Raw genomic sequence first — 21,406 nt, 5'->3', positions numbered from 1 at the left:
TTTTTCCCCTATACATTTTTTATTAAATTTGTTAATACAATTTATAATTTAAAATTTCAAGCTGACCTTTATTTTGAAAGCCCCTGCCGGAAATGTGACATACAAATATCTCGAGCTTTACAGTCGGTCTGCGGGATTATTCGTGAACTTAGGTGCCCCTCGACCCACCGATGAGAGCTGCAACTGTTTTTACAGCTGATACACTTCCTTTTTCCACCAGGTCAGTTCCTTACAACTCCCTTCTCAACATTTACACTCTGACGAACCCGGAAGTATGCAGCTAACCACTGCGTAACACCTGTACGTCGCAAAAAACAACAACAACAACAACAAAGCCCTCTCTCTCTCTCTCTCTCTCTCTCTCTCTCTCTTAAGGTTTGTTCTTCTCTGCACCAAAATAAAGTGGTTTAAATCTAAGCAGCCAATAGGAGGAGTCCTGTGTTGTTTTGTTACACAAAGAGGGACTCTTCCTCACAGACATCCAAAACTTTATTAAAAAATGAATCCGCTTCAGGGGGGAGATGACTGCACTCCCACCCTCTCATCTCAAAAACGGTATGCTTGTGCACCAATGGAGGGGAGGGAGAGACATGAGGAGGAGGAGGGGGTGGAGGAGGCAAGGAGGGAGGGAGGGAGGGAGGGGGGTATTCAACAGTCCTACTACAACCATATTTTCTGTCCCGTTTATCCGCCATTTGGACCAGCTCGGTAGTGCTGTAAACTAACTTCTTGCATGTGGCCCTATAGGTTGAACTGGATTTCCGTGCGGCTGCTGCTGTTGTTGTCCACCCGGGCTCTGCTCCTCTTTGTGGATGGTGCGTGATAATATCATCTGGAGAGACCGAGGCCGACATTTTACCCCGGTCCGGAGGAGCCTTAACTCCGAGGGGACATCCGAGGACAAGCGATAAGGTAAAGCCAGCCTCACAGTTTTCTACAGGCACATAAATGCGCTTTTCTTGACAAGTGGATGCGCTGAGAAGTTATTGACCAATAGGCTTCTTACAATATGAAGAGAAAAATATGAAGGCTTTTATTATAAAAATGGCTACTTTCACACGGATTTACATACAGTAGCATGGCACAGAACTGTACACTGGAATATTGTTTAATGCAACGTGCCCCAGAAAAGGCGCTTTAAAAACAGTAATCACTTATTTGTTACATGTTTAACATTTTAAACTTTAAATAAGCACATGTGTGTTTATTTTTTTATTTACATTTTGCATACATTTATCACATCCCTGCGCATTTGTAAGACGATTATAAAAAAATAAAAAAAAAGCTTCCCGTGTTATTTTCCTTTCAGTCTTTATCGTTTTTTATGCGATAAAGCCACAACTTATACCGACTTGAACTTGTCTGGGCCTGTATCACCAACCAACCAGCAGCAGCACCTGCAGGTGGACAAACAGCAGCCAAACTTGCTCTGTGATTTTGTTCTACGTGCAACTTTATTATTTAGTAAAAAGTGCCAAGCATGGAGGAAAAGCAGACTTTATTCCTGGAAGTGGCTGGAGCTGTTCAGCACCGAGCGGTTCCACATGCTCAGAAATCGGCCGTATTAGGAATTAATATTGGACATCCGGTGGCACTGCCAGCTGCGCCCCATTTTTATTGTTGTCTTGCGCTGAAAGGATCCCTGTTGTCTCGGCGTGATAGTCCGCGCTGTGGCCGCTTCTGGTAGGTATTTCTGCTTTTATATTTTTAAAAAAAATACAAATGCACTCAGTGTGAATGTGCAGTGTGATAACGAGAGGAAGGTCTGGGATGTGGGAAGTGCGGCTCCTCGGTTCGCCGTGCCATGCGGGACACGCTGCTGGCTGCCACCATGGCACCTTCTTGTCCGTGCTCTGGCTCTGTTTGTGCTGCTGCTGTTCTATCCAGCTGTGCGGACACACACACACACACACACACACACACACACACACACACACACACACACACACCGCCGTCATGCATCACCGGTTCTGTTGCACTGATCGGGTTCAGTTTACAGATAAAACGTGGTTTTTATTCGGGGGGAGAGCAGGACGCGCTCCAGAAGAGAGAGGCGAGGAGAGGGGCGGCGGACGGGGGCCACTTTGGCTCTCCATCGTTACGGGAAACCGAGCTCCAAGGACATGGGGAGGGGGAGGCAAGGGGCGCATCCAGGTCGTTAAGGTTGTTTTCTCATTTTGTTCCTTCTTAGCCACGAGTATTGGGGTCTTTTTATTACTCTTTGAAATAAGCTCGCGATATTTTTTTTTTTTTTACAGCGAAATCGTGCTTAGTCCGTCGTCCAGGTTTTTTGGAGCTTTATTTGGCAAATTGGCCTCCCAGACAGACCGACTGCCAGAGCGCCTCTCCTCCCCTCGCTCCCCCGTTTTCTCCCCGCTGTTCTCGGTTACTCTCTCCGCCATCACAGCCTCTTTAATACGGACTCTTTCCTAATTTACTTTTTCTCGACCACGTTTTCGTCTCTCTGTGCGTAACCTCCATCCATCCGTCACTATGCCGTCCTCTTATCATCTGGTAGTGTTTTTTTTTTTTTTTTTTTTTTTTTTTTTCTAAAGAGGCCTCCAGCTGCTAAAGGTTCATTGTCTGGTCAGAGTGCTCATGCTCTAAATTTGCCTCATGGTCAAGTGTCTTTTCTCCTCGTATGGTTTGGATGGGAGGAGTTGTGAGTTAGTACTTCACCAACTCATTCTATAGTTTGTTTTTATTTTGAAATTTACAATTTTAACGCAAATTTTCAATGTGACGTGACACCATATGCAAGACAAACAGCTTAAAAAGTACCAATATGTTAAAGTGCACAAATATCAGAATACTAACAGTTACTATAAAACTTCCTTTGTATACATTTTAACCCTTTATGGTGAAGGACATGGCCCACTACAGCGCTGTCTTCTACCACAGATCCACAGAAACACCCTGTTAAAATGATTTGTGACAACAGATGAATACTTTTTTGCCTCATATGAAAGTAAACTTTATTTAACTTTAAACTTTTGTTTGGATAAAACTAGTATGCAAAAGACTAACTTCTAAAGGAAGATGTGATTTTAAACTGACAAGATAAATGGATCAATCATTATGAAGGCTAAAGCCCAATAAAAATTGAGCATTCCAATAATAATTGGAGAAGACCCAGAATCATCTTGCATTAACTCTGGTCAGTATGTGCCATATTTAACTTAGACGTCTCCTCCTTTCCAAAACAAAAGAGCCAAAAATAAAACGTGAAGAAACCTGAAAGCGCTTCAGTGTTTCTCTAACGCTCTTCAGCAGAAATGAGAGGCTGCAATCAGAGCTGTTGCTTGCTTGTTTTTCGATGAGGACTTCTTTTGTTTTCATGGTTCACTAGGTTTTTAGAAGGGAACTTTCATTTTACAACATGTGTATCCTCCTCTGTAAGTTAATAACTATTAGAACAACTGCTGCTGATGTCATCAGCGCCACCATGAGGAGTCATGATGGGAAATCTGTTATCCGTTTTTTTTTTTTCAATGAAATACTGATCATTTGAACCAGCAATTCCATACTTGTATCCCATCGTCAGGATGACTAAATACTGCCAGATCAAATTGTTATTTTTTGTCCCATCCCCACTTTGGGGGCTGCTAGCTGAGGCGATGCTAAGTTGGCTAAGTTTGTTTCTGTGATAACTTAAGATTCAGAAATGTTGTGCTTGAAATCCTTTAAAAGGAAAAGCGAGGATACCGTGACTTTAAACATTGAGAAAGTAGTCAGGTAGAATTGTGTAATGTGTGCAGCGTGATGTCTGGGCTTCTGGAAAACACTGATGAGAATACATTCTACTTTTAAAACATGACTCATGATACTGGAGTTTGGTTTGCTACCAAACAAAAACAGCTCTTGCAGTCCAATCTACTTATCGAAAAGAAAAAAAACTGATTTGACTTTACATATCAGAGAAAAGAAACAGCAATTAATCATTGATAATATCTTGTTCACTGCAGCACTTGTAATTTTAAGCAATGTTTTGGAAAAGAACATTATGGCATAGTGAGTTTCATTCGATTACAGCGCACTGTGTTAGGTAACAAGCTGTTACCAGCATATGGAGTCATTAGAATTAGCATATTAAGTGCCCACACAATGCATTAATAATACATTAATAAAAAAAAGTCTTATGGATAAATATGGCAGAAAAGGACCAAAATAGTTTTAAGCTTGAGAAGGCATTGAAGCGTCTTGTGTGGATTTTGTCTATAACCAGTATAAGGCACTTCTGTCATGCACAAACTGCGCTACATGAGCCATAATCCCGCCACACTGTGAATGTAAACATGCATGTTTGTGTTGTCAGTATGTATTTGGTGTAGTTTTACATAAGCCGCAGTTGTGTTGGCATCCCGCTCTGCTCTCGTCGTCTTGTTGACAAAAGACTGAATGGATCGTTGGCTGAATGTTAAGCTGCTGGTTATAGCTGGTTATTGACCCACAGTGGTTTGATTTGAGATGAAGCAATCTCTCTCCTGTTTTCTCTCTCTCTCTTACTCTGAACTCTGTCTGTCAGGAGTGTGATTATGAGCACGGAGAACTTTGGACCAAGCCTATATTGAACTAACACAATAAATGATTGCAGGATTGTTATTGTACGCCTGACTTCTATATCAGCTAGAGTACGAACAAATATAAATAAGAATCCATTTGGTGCATTGTGGGTTTTTTTTTTTCTACTGTACAAATTTACTGTGTAAAAACAGCAAATACTGTACCGTACCTCGGAGAGCACTGCAGTCAGATAAAGGAGATGAAAGGAAATGGTGGAGAATGAACAAGTTTGCATGTGTTAACCTTTGTGTGGTACTAACAGCCTCTCTGATGTTTTTTTTATATTTATACAAGTTTAATGATCTTTTTAAAAACGTGGTTCCAAGAAAAGAGAAGAGACATTCATAATCTGGATTTGGGAAAGTTGAACTGTTGATTCAAGTGAACTACTGATAGAAAATGTACATAGTCTTAATCCTTGTGTAAACTTTCAGTGTTTCTTATCTCCATGCTTCTGCTGTTAGCACATCTGCTGAAAGGTTATGATAAAGTTGTGTGTATCCTTTGTCTGTTGGTGGGATTATTATCCATTCCATGAGTTTGTTATCTCTTCTTCAAAACGCTGTATGTGTCTGATAAGTGTTTGTGTACACAGCATGTTGGTAGCTGGCTCGCTCAGTGTGCCAAATACCAGTTTTCCATGTGGCATGCCAAGGCAGTGTCATAACCGCCCAGCCAATCCTCATTTCCTCATTCTTGTGTGCCTGAGGTCAATCCACAGTGAGAGTATTATGGTATTGTTCTCCAAACTCTGAGCCCGGGTCAGTGTGAGCTGTTCTTTTCTCCTGGTTTTCCACAGGTACCTAACAGTGGGTCTGCATTGTTCCTGCTCTCTCTGTGTGTGTGTGTGTGTGTGTGTGTGTGTGTGTGTGTGTGTGTGTGTTTGGTGTTGCTTAGTGTTTCATCATGTCCCCGCCTGAAAGGAGCTCGTCTGTCTGATCAGCGGTTTGCACTATGGCCTCCTCCTCCTCTAATGGAGAATTTGAGTTTTGGTTACACAAACATTAACCGATGCAGACTCGCTCAGCAGGCGGAAAACTTGTTCTCATTGGCTGGCTTTATCCGTAATGGGTGGAGTCCAAGAAGCAGTTGTTTAGAGGCCCAATTATGTTCGAGGATTTGGATAATAATGTCCTGTATTTGTCTTTTACTAAATATATTCTTTAAAAAGAGAGACGCCAACATGGAATGAGGCATCAAGCGCTGGATATGTAACCGTCCTGTCCTGTGTGCCACAGAGTGTGTTCCCTCATAACCATGAACACAAACATGGTAGTTTGTTTTGACTCAGACCCAGATGCACTGTACTGCTGCATTAAACACTCCCTAGAGCGCACGGCTCCTTTTTTTTTTTTTTTTAAAGACTAGGCTTACATCTTCAGTGAGACTTAGTGCTGCCTTCACGTGGATTCAGGCAGACGGTAGCTGGCCGACTGGATGAGAGCAAGATGAGGAAATTAGGTCAGGCAAAGATGCTAATATTTTTACGCTCTGGCATATTTTGCATGACCTACATGTAAATTTTCACATGAACGATGTTAACCCAACTTATCCTCATCATACTAATAATAATACATTTTATTTATAACACACTTTTCTTTTGAAGCCAATCTCAAATTTTTAAAGATGAAAATAGGAGCATTAAAACAACAATTTAAAAGTAAACAAATAACAACAGGCAGAGTTGAAATTATGAGCACAGTCATTGCTATACTTAAAAACAAAAGTTCTACATTTACTGTCTCATAGTTCCTTAGTTCTAAGTGGAAGTTTGTATAATTATGGGTCTTTATTTTGGAAACCAAACAGGGCCATGGTTAATAGTTATTATTATTATATTATTACAGAAAGTATCTGTAACCGTAATGATAGGCTGGATTGACATTTTTTTTTTTTTAAGTTCAATCTTTTATTTTGGAAAGTAGCTCCGCCACACAAAGGGGATAATGCCATTCTATCTTTTTCTATCTAGATTTTTTATTTTATTTATTTTTAATTGTGACCTCAACGTTCGGAGGCAAATAAAACATTCATGTGAAGGAAAAGTTGGATGTGTTGAGCACAAAATGGACTGGAAAGATCCTGTAACCGCTGCAGCTTTGATTGTCGTGCGTCTGCCTTTTTTCAAGTGTTACTTTGTAATAACTGCATATTTTTTAAACATTTATTTTCTCTGAAACAAAGTCAAATGAATGAACTCTGTAAAAAGATGGAACATGTACTAGAGACGTTCTGATCCCATTTTCCTCTATTCTTCAATTGAAATGTTTATTTGGTGTTTAATGTTTCTGGCATTTTGTTAGTTTGGACTATTCTGACCTGAAATGTTTGTTTTTTAGTTTGTTTGTTTGGAGCTGATTGGTTATTGTATCACAAAGGTACATCGACTGGCTTACAGGCTTATAGTCAGTACCACATTTTTGACAGTATCTTTAAGTCATTGCAGTATTGGATTTGTATTGCACCAACTCTGACGGATTTTAAGAAATTCACTGTATTCTAAATGTAGTTACTGCTGTCAGCCTTCAGAACTGCAGCGTTTCATTTGCCCTTTTGATTGAGCTTTACCTTAAACTTTAAGATGATACTTACCGCTGATAAATATTCAAACTGAACTCAGGTCTGTTTATTCAAAGTCCTAATTTGCCATAGTTTCTCATTTCCTGCCAAATCCTCATTTCTTTTTCTCTATTTAACAGTTGTGTTTTATTTATCCACAAATCTTTGATGCAGCCTGTGATAGAGGCGTATAGTACAGAACTGTAAGGACAAATGCGAGTTGCTTATCATCCTCATACATTCTACAAATATTACATGAATCCTGTGCCCCTCCCTACAGGTAAAATTCAACCTTTATCTGCTGCATTAAAGCGTGTGCTTATGCTATTTTTAATGCTGATTGTTGTCTTTCTTGGGAAATGATTTGTCCTACATTTCTGGCAGCTGAAGAAGCTTGTTTTTCATGTTGAATAGCAGTAAATAGATTTATTTATAGCAAAAACTAGCCAGCAAATGTACAAAACGAAAGCCTGTTTTTTTTTTTTTTTTGGCTGAACTGATTAAAAAAGAGCTCTGATCTTATCAGTATTTCACTTCATGAACACAGATAAAAGGGAAATGCACATTTCAGTAAATAAACTAAACAAAAGTGAACATCATCTATTACCTTTTTGAAAAGTGGCCAGTTGAAATGTTTTAAAGGTTTTTATTATGAACATAGAGACGCATTTCAATCTGGTCTTTTATAAGCTGCTTCTCACCTGATGACATTTCACCAAAGGAATAATAATAAGAAACAGAAGCAGTTTTTGGCCACAGCTTTCCTTGAGTGCAGGTTTTTTTTTTTTTTTTTTTGCATGATCTGCTGCTCTTCATTGTTATGAAGTTCTATCGGTATGGTCACTACGTTGAGCTTGCATCCATGGAGCCTGGGTCTGTGTCTGAACTGTCAATTCTGCCATTATTTGTACTTACTCAGTAACTTGTCTTATTCTACCTCTATCTATTCATTTATGGGTTTGCTCTTTTTAGTTGCAGACCTTTGATTCCATGATTATATTTTCTATCATATATTTGCTGTGATTTTCTTCACGATAGTTAAATCAATGAATGGCATCATTCTACAGTGTGACATCATTGCTTGGTCTATGACCTCGGTCTCCACTATTACAACTATCTCTTCCATTTGTTTGTAAAGTAACCACGTGAAGCACTCTGTACTGTGAAGCGGAGGTTTTGTAGTAGACTGTGTGCTTGAGTTCTTTGGTATTAGATTTATTGCCACTGATCCTTTTTTAAGCACCTCTTGGCCTACAGGTGTGCAGAATTGTTTCTTTTTGACGTCAGCAGGGCTCACCGCTTACTGCACTAACACCATGAATTGACGGCAAGTGAGCTCTTTCTGGGTCTGGCAGGAAAAAAAAAGTCTGGTGAACTTATGCGTGCACATGTGTAGCTCTGCAAGTTTTGCATATGTGAAAACGCCATATCTGACTCTGCATACTGCAGCTATTCCTAACCACTACCTCTGTGCTAAAAATGTCAAACGCTTTAATATTTTGTGTATGGTTATAATTAACCTTTTGGCCTTTTGTCTGACTTTTCTCTTCAGGCTGGGAGGCTGAGAGCTTCAGGGCTGCGACATGTGAACAGAGCTCCACCCCTTCACCCTGTCATCTCTCAACCTTAGGTAAATTAAACCCTCCTCTTATTCTTCTGCCTCCTCTTTGTTTCATATCCGTATTAAATTCAGAACTTTAATTTTTAGAACTCAAGAACTCACTTGAGCTGACGTTGTGACCGTGACCTGCCACCCTACTGCCTCGGGCATGCCTCAGGTAAAGTAGGAATGCCGCAGAGTTTTTTTTTTTTAATCCATCACCTGTGAATGATGCTCCTCAATGTTTGCCTCTCACACTTTATTTTTGTGTGTGTTGCCTCCCTCTCAGCCGGGTATGAATGGCATGGAGCCTGCGTTTGGAGAGGCCTACGGGGGACACAGGGGTCTGCTGAGCCCCTATCCCCTGGCCATGTCGCCACAAGGGGGCAGAACAGAGTACGACCAGGTGAGTCGACACGCATCTCACAAGTCCCATAGCTCATTTTCCCTGCTTTCCAAATTAAAACAAACTATTTAGTTTTCCATTGCTCTCAGTTTCAATCTTCCGTTGCAGATAATTGTAAACAGAATAGCAAAGCATGACTTGCGTAATCCAATATTTGTATGGACATTTTTCTAATTCATACATATTATACCTGTAATATAACTATGTCAGCTGCCCAATTGATCAGTCAAGCTATACTTAAGACTTTCAAAGAATCTGAAATCTTCGACTTTCATGACTTGTTATTCTGACCCTTAAACACAGGTTACAACTTGCACTTTCATTTCTACAATTTCCTCTACTGAACACCATTAGCTCAGAGTAGGGTTGTCAGGATACCAGAATTTGATGTTCACTATGGCACTAGGAAAACACAAACAATATCTGTTTCGATACCATGGCAACAAAAGTAAACAATGTGAACAGTGCTTGTACAAAAAATATCTACAAATGGTAAATGGACTTGAGCTTGTATAGCGCTTTTTCTAGTCTTATCACTACTCAAAGCGCTTGTACACCCCATGTCACACCTACCCATTCACACAGCGATGGCAGAGTGTAAAGTGTCCATCAGAAGTAACTAATCCCATTCATACACATGCCGCCGCATGAGCAACAGCAGGAGCAACTTGGGGTTAAATTTCATGCCCAAGAACACATTGGACATGTTGCTGCAGGAGCTGGGGATCAAACCCACAACCTTCTGGTTGAGAGACAACCGACTCTACCAAGTGAGCCACAGCCACCCCCAATCTGACATACTGTCTTAACAGTTACAAAAAGCGGGTGTTGGTTTTAGCTTAGTTAATAGAAAACGCTCCTCAAGAAAAGAGGCTACAGTCCTCGTCACACTAATTGCAGGTTCAACTCCCAGAACCAAAGCTATTTTGTGCATGTCGTCCCCCTGCTCTCTCTTCTTACATTTTCTGCCTCTCTCAAGTTGTCTTATCAATTAAAGGCAAAAAGTAACTAAAGGTATAATAAGTGTAATGTCATCCTGTTTTAAAATACCTTTTCTCAGTTATCATACTCCAAAAGAAGTGTTTGTATCAGCACTGACCATGCCCTGCCTTTATAATCAGATTTTGTTAGGTTGCTGTGTTTTGGGTCATTTCTGTGAGTGTCAATCATTGTTTCAGCTCACAGCCAACACTACGTGGGTCTAGACTGGAATAAAACACAGTGACAAGATGACTTCACTGTCTTTCTCCTCTGCTCTCTCTCTGTATTGCGACAGATGCAAACGTAACTTGTGCATCTGTATGAGACGCGAAGAGACATGACTAAACATTTGTATTTGCCGACATGTGATTTTGGTCAGTCTGTGTTGCTCTATAGGAGCCACAGGTCTGACAGAGGGCGGACAGAGAAACACACAGCATGCAGGATAAGGCTGGACTGCATACAAAGAAAATCTCCCCAGTTCATTAGAGTGTCAATGCTGCAAAAGAATTTGAAAATGACATCTTATTCTCCAGTTTCACACTTTGTTTATGTAAGCAGCGCCTTCTGTCTTTTCTTCCACTCTTGGTCACTTGACCCCAGCTGCTCTTTCTCTTTGGTTTGTGCCAGCTTTGCCTTGATACTGTAACTCTTCTTCTTATTATTGAAGAGAGACATTCAAAAAGGGCCATCTGAGTGTGTCTGTGGAGATAATCAGATTATTAATAATACTAATTCTAAAATCTATAGGCCTACCTGTGAAGATAACGTGATTATCCTGCAGTTTTTTCATGTTTAAATAAAACTCATGAAGCGAACAGGCTGCAGGGAATGATGAGTTTAATAATAAACAGCAGGCAGATATTTTATCACTGAACTCCCTCTGTATATATTATTTATATATATATATATGTATGTGATGCAGAAGTGTACAGTATATCTCTATCTTATAGAGCGTACTCCTCATGCTGGGCTCCCCAGCATCACCACGGAAACGGCCCTTTGAGTTGCTAAGCGACCTGGTGGATGATGGCGGCTTTGGTGAGGACCTGCACCCAGAGCGCTGGGATGTATCCGCGCTGGACGAGATGGCTCGCTACACCAAACTGGGCCTCGGGATGGGAGGGGAGCTGCTGGCCTGCTCCGAGGAGGCAGTCCTGATTGGCCGCTGGGGGAGGAGTGGGGAGGAGCAGCAGCAGCAGCTGCAGCAGGAGCAGGAAGAGGAGAGGAGGAAGAGGGACGGACACACCACACCCACTCCTGTCGACCAAGATGTCCAGGCTGTAAGGAGGGAGGAGGCGGGGCGTATCTCTGTTTCCACGACAACAGAGAGTGAGCTATGTGTTGCAGGAAGTGGAGGGCAGGATGAGAGGTTGTCGAAGGAGCGTACAGTGGAGGTGTATCAGGTGGAGCAGCAGGAGGAAGAGGAGGCGGCATTGGCATCAGCTGCAGGTTTGTCTCTGGAGCACTGCAGCGAGGAGCACAACTACTCCCTCAGCAAGGAGGAGGAGTTAGGGGCCGGGGCCGGGGCCGGACACACCTCGCCAAAAGAGGAGGTGCAAGCTGTGGAGACGCAGCAGGAGGTGCCGGGAAAAGAAGAGTGCCAGGCTAAGACTGAGCAGGATCTTGAGGAAGAGGAGGAGCAGGAAGAAGAGGAAGAGGGGGAGGAGGAGGAAGATGAGGAAGATGAGGATGAAGGAGAGGAAACTGCAGTGGAGGCTGAGCTCTCCAGTTCCTCGGAGACCGAATGTGGTGAGTTCTTTCAGATGGTCTGTATGAGTGTGTTTTGAGATTGTGTGAAATGTCTCTTAATGTCATCAAATACTGTCTGTAACCAGAGAGTGTTTTCATATTTGAAAGTTGACAGTTTCAGTCCAACTTTTAAGCAGCATTCAGCTGGTGGCTTCTTAAAATACTCTTTTTGTCTTGGCTCACTTTCAGGCAGAAATGGCAGATGGCATTATGTTTTTTTTTTGCTGTTTGCCACATTCTTTTGAATGAAATCTTTACATCCAGGAATTTCTCATCAATCCTATGGCTCTCTAATGTGACCAAATACATTTTTCAGACTTGTTTTATCTCCATTAAAACTCTCATGTTTTATTGACAAATACCGTATTTATCAGATCAGTTAAACCTGCAACTTTTCTCATAGCTGATTAAATGTTGGCGCTATTTTAAAAACAATGTCAGAGGAATTATGTTTTAATGTTGTTTACCACATTTTTTAAAATGCAATATCCACATCGGTGGAATACCTTAAAAGTTGGCTCAAATATTTACATTGAAAACAAGATAACCTAAGTCAATATTTTTTGTCGAAGATCAAGGTCAATGCGACCTCCAACCACAACATTTTTGTGAACACAATTTTCCAGTAACACCTGGAGGGAATTTTACAACATCTGGTCGAAATCTTTATTTCATTATCTGTACCAGAAAATGTAACCATCGTGTGAAACGTGTGGACAATCTTTCCTGTATTACACCTCACGTGAACAGAGGTGTTTCAACCAACATTTAGAGTATAGTTCCCAAAAAAAAACAGGACTTGAGTGGACGCACTAAGTGTTGTGTCGCCGAGTGCATGCTCACAAAATGTATATTTTTGTAAAGCCTCATTGAACATTGCCTGTTTTGACCAACTTGAAGTATTAGGTAGTCTTCATGTTATTCAGTAACTACCTGTAACCACAATGCTCATTTGCCTTCGTTTGAGGATTCAAGTGTTACAATACAGATGGATGTTCTAACAGCTTCAAAAACACGCACACTGTTGCATTAAGTTAATGCCTTGTTGACAAAAAACTTTTCTCTTGGCTCAGTATTTTGTTTTTTCCCATTTATCTGTTTTTGATAAATACTGTAGTTACGGTACTTGTGAGAAGGATCTACTGATGATCACATACTTTTCAAAGAAACAGAGAGATTGAGAGAGACATCCTTATTGTGGTTGAACCTCTCCCTTTTAGTGTGGTTAGGCCATCTTGTCCTGCCATTTTTGATTTTCATATTTGGTCCCAGCCACAGTAACACCGTTACCCTCCTGTGAGAATAACTGATGTACATACTGCATCTCAACTGGCCCGAGGAAGCAAACAACGTTAAGGTGGTAAATCCTTGTTCAAGGTCCTCACATTTTTGTTTTTGTTTCATTTCACAGCACACTGATTATCTACTGGTGTGCTATGGGACAAAAGAAGTCATTGAAGTTGTCACCTTGGTTATCCAGAATGATTATTATTTCTTTGGTATTTAAACTTTGTCAGATAAATATATAATGTAAATAACCAATACTGTGCTATGTCTGTGTTATCATCCTTTAACCCTCTTTCTGTGCACTCACACACTGGGAGGATGAAGTTAACTGTCACATAAAACCTTTTTATTTCTATGTGAGGATGGAACGTCAAACCCAGATGAGAAACTCAATAATAGACTGCTTCCTTACTTATCGACTAAAAGCTAATACACCCGCACTTGCTCCGTGTTAATGTGGATGTTAAGTCCTCAGATCAGAATCAAACATTACGTTGTGTTTCTGACAACCTGGAAAAAGTTGACCTTTTACAATCATATTTTTCTATTTTATTTAGCTAGAAATGTATCCAAACTTAACCCCTTTAACTTCTCAAAATATTTCTGTTGAGTTTCTCTGCCAGAATTTGATTTTCTTGGGAGTTTTGGCAAAATCAAAATACAAAATCGTTTCTATATTTCAGCTAGCTCGGTTGCAGCTGGGCTAGAGTCCAAGTATTTCCTCAAGGCTTCACAGTCCTGTGATAAGTCTTTTTTAAGTGTTTGCGTTCAAACCGAGGAATAAAGTAGTACTGGCAGTTTAAATAATAATAACCACCTACTGTCCACATTGTTATTGTGGATGTTAAGAGCAGAGTAACTGAATGCTTTACTTCTGTGTTCTGGTGTATTTTATGAACCAGTTTGTCATGTCCTTGTTTTAAGAGGATAACTTCTTTCATTTTTAATGTCAGGCTCTTCCTGCATGTATGTAAAATGTTAGCCGTACAGTCTTGCTGATTTAAATCATCTTTCACATGGTTGTCTGATCAACATGAAAGACATAGACACAGGTTTTCTTCAGCTGTACTCTCACATTCCAGATTTACAAATGATCCATATTTCTATTCTAGTCTGTTGGGGCCCTAGGCAAAAATTCACAGGGGGCCCCTCCAACCAGCATTCATAACCATTATGTCATAAATGATCTGACATAGACTAAAATAGCATAATATGAACTTTAAAAAAGGTTTTTACAGATTTGTATACATTAGCATTATTTTCAAAACATAGATCTAAAGGACAGTAAAACCTCTCTGTCCACTTTCATTGACAAACGTAGGTTTTCAGAGCAGTAATGCATGCAGCAAGAGTGAGTGCTGTGAGATCGGGCCAGCTTAGGGGGATCCTACTGTCAATGAGCCACTGCTGTGACTGTGTCAGACCTGGGGGGCCCCCTACTGGCCTGGGGCCCCAAGCGGTTGCCTGCCTTGCCTGTTGACAAGCAGCAGCCCTGAAGGGGGATTGACTTTCTAAATTTAAAAATGCCTTTTTCCAAACCATCCTCGGGATAGGAAGCGGTTAATTTGACCTGTTGAACGAATCCTGACTTTATAACCTTGACGTCTTCGTCCTTGTCTCTCTCTCTTTGCTTCAGGAACTCAAATCAAAAATAAATCACTGGAGTGTCCCTTTTTTAAATGTAGTTTTAAGATGTTCTGATGAAAAAAGGGAAAAATACTCATTTAAAGGCTTGCGGGGGTTGTATACATTTCTTTTGGATGTATTCATCAGAACATGAATGTTGACTGTTGATGTCGGCTCTGACCATCACATCAGAGCTTAAATGTCCGTGGGGACTTCATGTCCAGACCAAAGTAAATAATGTATGATAAATACATGTAAACAGACGTCACATCAGTTCGGCTCTGTCTGCCTCTGATCAGCCCCGTTAGATAAACAAATCTCAGGCGTCTTTTTGTAAGGTAACAAAGAGGTTGCTGGCTCGCTCTCAAAGACCGGACTGGGTCACATTTCAACAGTCGGAAGACATCGATGTCTCTCTCTATTGTTGTAGCTATTGTTGTGTGTGTGTTTCCCTGGACGAGCTATTACATTAAGCACATTCCAATTGAAGAAAGTGTGTGTTTGTGGGTTTAACAATTCAAAAAGAGCCACGGAGCAAAAGACGGAGTCGAGGGGAGGGTGCAGACAATGGTGTCTGCTGCATACTTGACCAGACGTCATATCGTTACACAAGCCCCGTGTGACGGTGTGTGTGTGTGTGTGTGTGTGTGTGTGGTTTTGTGTAAAACGAGGGCAGCCCTAGTAGAGGACTTCGTGGTTGTTTACTCTAAGTCCGATGAAATCCCCCTTTTATTTTCCTTATTGCCATCGTATGTTTTTGTTCTTCAGCCCTGGTGAATGTTGCAGAGCCGTCTAGTCTCTGCTCCTGCAGCGGAAGCTTTCCACGTTGTATTATTGATGATGCCATAATTCACGGCTTCTGCACGGCTGAGGCTAATCTTTAGTGACAGGTTCGTCTCTGGTGTAGGTGTCTGCTTGTGAAGCAGCATACATGCATGCAGTTTAAGATGATGGTGGTTTTGTCATATGGACATAAAGGTTTTGTTTGTGGATTAAGGTTCACAGCGTGCGTTCATATCTGCAAACGTAAACATGAAAACCTGTCAGTTATAATTATGTTCCATCCGTTGTGTTATCATGCAGGGCATTTCTCTTTTATTAAATACATTTATATGTGGCTGTCAATGTTGTCCACCCACGGAATAGCTGTTGAGAGTTAAACACCGGAAATATTAATATAATGACCTCGATGAAATATTTGGATCATCGCCATGCTGACTCTGTCGAGGGCTCAAAGCTTAAGGGATTCTGATGCAACAACGGCATCAGATTTCATTTCATTTATTATTCTGCCATGCTGAGAAACATTTTGGAAAAACGATAGATACAAGAAAACAAAAGGTTGTTTTTTTTTATAGCTAGAACTTATCATTTTACCAGCGGTCAAATCGGGCAATGTTTACAAATTTGCAACATTAAAGATTTTTTGAAGGAATCCAAATCACTCCCTCAACTCCAGGAATCAGTCTAATGCTTTCTCAGGGTTACAGAAAAAAATCATTGAACCTCTAGAGTGGGGCCAACTTTGTCATGTCAAGAAAAAGGACACTATTAATTTGTGTTATGAAGACATTATGACTGAAACAGTCTCTTTTATCCATGTCAGTTCTTGGCTTGCGTTCAAAGCATTAGTTGCAGATGAAACTAAAAGTTTCACCAGAGTGAGAAACTGTAATCTCTGGAATCTGAGCGAGATGTTATGAAATGTGTTTTCATCACAGGTCAGTCAGAGTTGAAACACACTCTTTGACGGCTCAGCGGCTCGCTCCTCTCCGTGTAGTGATTTGTGTTTGAGTGCAGTGTGCGTCGCATTGAAACGGAAACAGACAATAAGATCAGACGTGATAAGAGAAACAGAGCAGAAGAGAAATAGTCATTTTCAAACTGCTGACAGTAAATACTTTCTGTGGTCGACTTTCACCCGAGTGATGTATCTCTTGCGGGCCGACATCAGACAGAAATATCTCAACCACTATTTAATAGATCAGCGTGGAACTTGAAGAAGAAATTCACAGAGAAGGAATTCTTTTAATGTTTTTCACCCTCAGTACTTTTCTAGACATTTTTGATGCATTTTGTTTCTTGTCTTACGTTCAAACACTTTCCTGCCCATCACCCTGTAACTCCACCTTTTTCTGGCTCCACATTTAAATCGTTGTGTAGATCAGTGGTTCTCAACTCGTCTAGCATCAGGACCCATCACCAACACCTTCCTGAAAATCATGACCCAAATGTCTGATATTTGTCAACCAATTTGATTAATTTAATGTAAAATGGTGCAGTTTTTGCAGTTTGCAGCTACCATCAATTTTTTTTTTTCTTCAGACGATGCAAAACAGGAGCAATAAACTGAACACAGCAAACATGCTTAAGAAAGCGCTTGACAAATTGTTTGAGACCAGGTTTTTTTCCAGGCACATGCTTGCGACCCACTGAAAACAGATCTGTGACCCACCAGTTGAGAATCACTGGTGTAAATCATATTTTGATGGCTTGTAAGGATTATTGTACCTGAAACCCACCCCAGGGCGAGTCCTTTCATTTAAGTAAATATCACAACTCAATATTATTTTCACAGATAATACAGATGCTCAATTCAAACTGCAAGTGCATTCAATATTTAAAAATCTATAAAGTGTTGAAGTTTAATAATTGAATGACCCTGCAATGCATTAGGATAACTTTGTCTGCATCCAAGATGTATCGTTTATGTATTTTTGTTTATAACAAAATAAAAAATGACAAATGAACTCTGTTATCTGTTTGACCTTGAGGGAAAATCTCTTTGCTGTTAAAAAAGTATCCTCCAGTGGTTGCCTTTCTGTGCAGCCTTTTACTGAGTGACCCCAATGAACTCATCATCCATTTAATATTTGCTTTTGTTGTCTGTGCGTCTTTTGCACGTTTTATATAAACTGTTGTAATGCATTTGTGTTGTAATGTAGTAGTATATGTCTGATCATGTAGCATTTTTTCCCTTTGTTGTTCTCAGAGTGTAAACATAATTTATCAGCAATCTTCTCATCATGAAAATCTAGTCCACTACACTGAAGTCGTGGAAAGAAAGCTTCCAATTACTTTGCATGTTTGTGTTTAAGCATTGTCATTACTATACTTGCATTAGTTCTCAAACTAAAGATTCTGCTGCATGGTGTGTGGATCTGTTTCCCTGCAGAGGCGGAGGCCGAGCCGGTGAGGCAGTCAGGCGAGCGCCCGTCGAAGCGTCGATGTTTCTGGGAGTACAGGCGTGCTCGAGAGTCGGTCACAAAGAAGAAACTGGGCGGAGACGTGCACTGGTCTCTGTCCTGGAGCTCGAGCACTCTGCCCAGCACCCTGTACCGCAGAGAGGGTGAGAGGACTACTGCTTTATCACTATCTTAGTGATTAAACATGACTTTATTGTCTATGGTTGTAAAAACATGTAATCAGAAAGATAGATGAGAAGGTATTGTCACCTTTGAACAGAAAGAGGTGGAGCTGGAATTCAAGGTCTAAAGATCTGCTGGTTGGCAAAGCATCAGAAGTCATTGAAACGATACAAAGAAGCTGAAGTGTCCCATTTATTTTCTGTCATGTGGCACACATCACGACCCTCCGGCATCTGCCCTACATACAACTTTCATGTCAAATTCTTTCTTGATTAGTGAATCTTATGTCAGGCACAACTGTAGCTTTGCAGCAGTTTTGCAGAAAACAGAACAACAATATTGTACAGCACACCAGCATCACACAGCTGCTTCCTCATAAATGAACGTTTGACATACTTGCGCACTCTGAAACGGATTATTCTAACATTTCATTGATGCAACTTTTTGGATGGCATTGTTGTGGCTGCACGATTTCACCAAATACAACGATATACCAGTCGTCTCTTTCTTCTATTTACAAACATTTCTTGATGACAAATCGTGGTTTATGTTTGGGGACCTTGGCAAGAATTTTAAACCCAGGCTTTATTTTGGCATGTTTTGGCATGTTTTGACGTATAAGCTCAAAAGTTTAGGAAATGACGTTAGCCAGCTTACTTAAACAAGCTATAATGGATGTAATGTAATACCTGTTTGGAAAATGCTCTGGCTTGAAGTGCATTCACTAAGCATTCTTGTTTTTGTGCTCACCGGTTCAGGATGTTTTTTGACTAAATTAAAAAAGCATTGCTACAGAGACTGAAATAGTTTTGTCTTAAGGCAAATGTTTTTATTTTTTTTATTTTATTTTTTACCACAGACAGCCTGTACATCCCGCTGTTCAAATACACCAGACTCCATTGACAAACACTGTAACTCAACCTGACAGAACAAGGATATGCTTGCTCACTGCTGGCTCTATCACTGTGTTCGTCTGAACACTGTGTCACTTTGGGCTTTTAAATGATGACTTCAGTTCTTCACAGTTTTTTCTTAACACATAACAGCACAACAAAAACAAGATGATCAACATTTTGACAAACTGACCCCCCCCCCCCCATGATGATGAAGGATGCATCAGTCTGCTGATCACATGTTGTGGTGGGGGGGGGGGGTGAGCCAAACAGATCACGGATCAAATGTGATCACCTCTTCTCCTTTCTGTATTGTTATGATTAGAAACTGAGAAAGGAAACCGAGCCTGTCTGTGGTATAAGAAAAACACTTTGCATTGCAAGAATATGTTACAGCATTAACAATTTTCAGCTTCAGGGGGAAGCACTCAACACTAGCAGTTCCAATAATGTTGTTCCTTTTATTAAAAAACATAAGGCACCAGATTTAGAAATACTACTAAACAAAGCTGATTGGTCCAAACAGTGTTTCCCTGCACAGCAGAATATTTACAGAGAGCACTGATGGGACTATTGGAGTTTAGATATTTTTTCTGTTGTCCTTGTTCCAGGCAAAAAAGGACGCCGCAAAGCTCGAAAGACGGACGCCAGCGACTTGACACCGAACCCGCAGAAGCTTCACAACATCGGTGAGCAGCTGCAGAAGCTCAACGCTGCCATCGACGGCATGGGTCCAGTCAACGACCTGCCCGCCATGGCCCGAGCTCGATCCCGTAAGGAGAAGAACAAGCTGGCCTCCAGGTACCCGACTCCACTTTACTGTCCTCCTACGTCTTCTTCACGAAGCCAGCGCCTCAGAGGCTTCCTTTATCGATTGCATGAGTGGGCATTTAGAGGGGTTTTTTTTGTTTGCATTGCATCAAGTGTTGTATAGTAGAATCAAATCCTGCGGGGCTCTATGGGTTTGAATCTTCAGTCTTTAGCCTTGTTTAGATCACTTCACAAGTACTGTGTGTGATGCTTTTAAAAAGTTGACCTTCGAGGAGGTTACAGAGAGGCTCCGATACATAGAGTACTATTCATCTTGAATTTGAAGCATGGTTGGTCTGAAGTAAGGGAAAACGCTCTTAAATCCAATGTCTCACATTTTTCTGTGAGAGTGTTTGGAAGCATCTCATTTCAACTCTTCCTCTCAGTGGAACACAGTGTACCCTTCTGAAGATGACCTTTAAAGTCCCAGCCTCTGAGAAACCTGCCACAAATAAGCTTTTATCTTCAATTTACATCCAAAGCTGTCCAACAGATATCCCTTAGGATGAAATACACCACACAGACGATTCTTAAAATGTAGGTCACGAGTGTGTTTTAGGGTTTATTGCTTCTTCTTCTTTTTTTAAATTTTTAAATTATTTAAATTACCTTTTAAAGATGAGTTTTCTGGAAAAAATGAAGGATAAATGAAAGGAAACGAGAAAGGAGATGAGATGGATGGAGCAGGATGAAAGGCTGAATAGGAGGAAATCAGGGCAGGATTTAGGAGGCAGACGAGGAGTTGGATGAGGAGGGTCATACAGAGTTCATCCGTGCAAGATGGAGAAAAAGTTGGAGGAAAGGACATTATTACATTGGATGTAAAGAGGAAGGGGACTCTGTATATCTTATTATTCCAAATACATGAAACATGACACAAACATTAGACGGACGTTTTAGTGGGAGGAGGTTATTAAATAGATGGAAAGTATGGTGTACTTTTCCTCCTCCTGTAATGTGACTGAGTTCATGGTTTCATTTAATATGCAGGAATTTCAGCTGCGAAGAGTCACATCTTTTTTTTTTCGGTCACACTTGTGGCCGCCTGAGAAGAGGTCACAGTTAGCAGCGGGATTATCATAACGTTCCAGTCGCTCTCATTCCTTTCTCAATCTCGTTAAAAAACAATTGACCCAGGGCGCTCAGGTGATGTGGAGGAAAAGGATTTGCCTGAATACTCTGACGAAGAGCAGTTAGATCGGGGAAGATTTCCTGTCCATGTGACTAGACAACCTTAAAAATAAAAATTAAATATACTGGGAGTTATATCAGGAGAGGGGATATCAGATAGTGTCTGTGTGTGCTGTACAAAAACATACTTAAACATATTTTAGCTTAGCTTTAAGTTTAAATGCAGAAAGAAATTCTTAAGATTTAATCAGCCACCAATGAAACTAAACAGTGTTTTCTTCCAAAGCATTTAGAGCACAGATGAAGATGATAAATGGCTCCAAAAGCTGCGCCATTTTCCGGCCTCTCCACGTCAAATTAAAGTCGTCTCAAAAAGCCAATGTTGTATAATATATGTTAGCGGTATTGAACACTTCTCCTGCGTGGTCCC

General features: G+C 40.7%; 1 protein-coding gene across 1 annotated transcript in view; it reads left to right on the top strand.

Moving 5' to 3' along the window:
• Positions 1–639: 639 nt before the first annotated feature.
• The window catches only part of LOC109998172 (CREB3 regulatory factor), a 33,279-nt gene continuing 12,512 nt past the window's right edge, over positions 640–21,406 (top strand). The window contains exons 1-7 of the mRNA XM_020652932.3: positions 640–912; positions 8,675–8,752; positions 8,831–8,900; positions 9,012–9,128; positions 11,063–11,861; positions 17,950–18,123; positions 19,647–19,836. Coding sequence (XP_020508588.2) covers positions 8,892–8,900; positions 9,012–9,128; positions 11,063–11,861; positions 17,950–18,123; positions 19,647–19,836 — 1,289 coding nt within the window. The 5' untranslated portion in view covers positions 640–912; positions 8,675–8,752; positions 8,831–8,891. The remainder of the gene's footprint in view (positions 913–8,674; positions 8,753–8,830; positions 8,901–9,011; positions 9,129–11,062; positions 11,862–17,949; positions 18,124–19,646; positions 19,837–21,406) is intronic.

Source organism: Labrus bergylta, chromosome 1, assembly GCF_963930695.1.
Source record: "Labrus bergylta chromosome 1, fLabBer1.1, whole genome shotgun sequence".
Classification (NCBI taxonomy): domain Eukaryota; kingdom Metazoa; phylum Chordata; class Actinopteri; order Labriformes; family Labridae; genus Labrus; species Labrus bergylta.
Note: the sequence above shows the minus strand (reverse complement) of the source record. Positions and strands in the feature narration are given on the sequence as shown.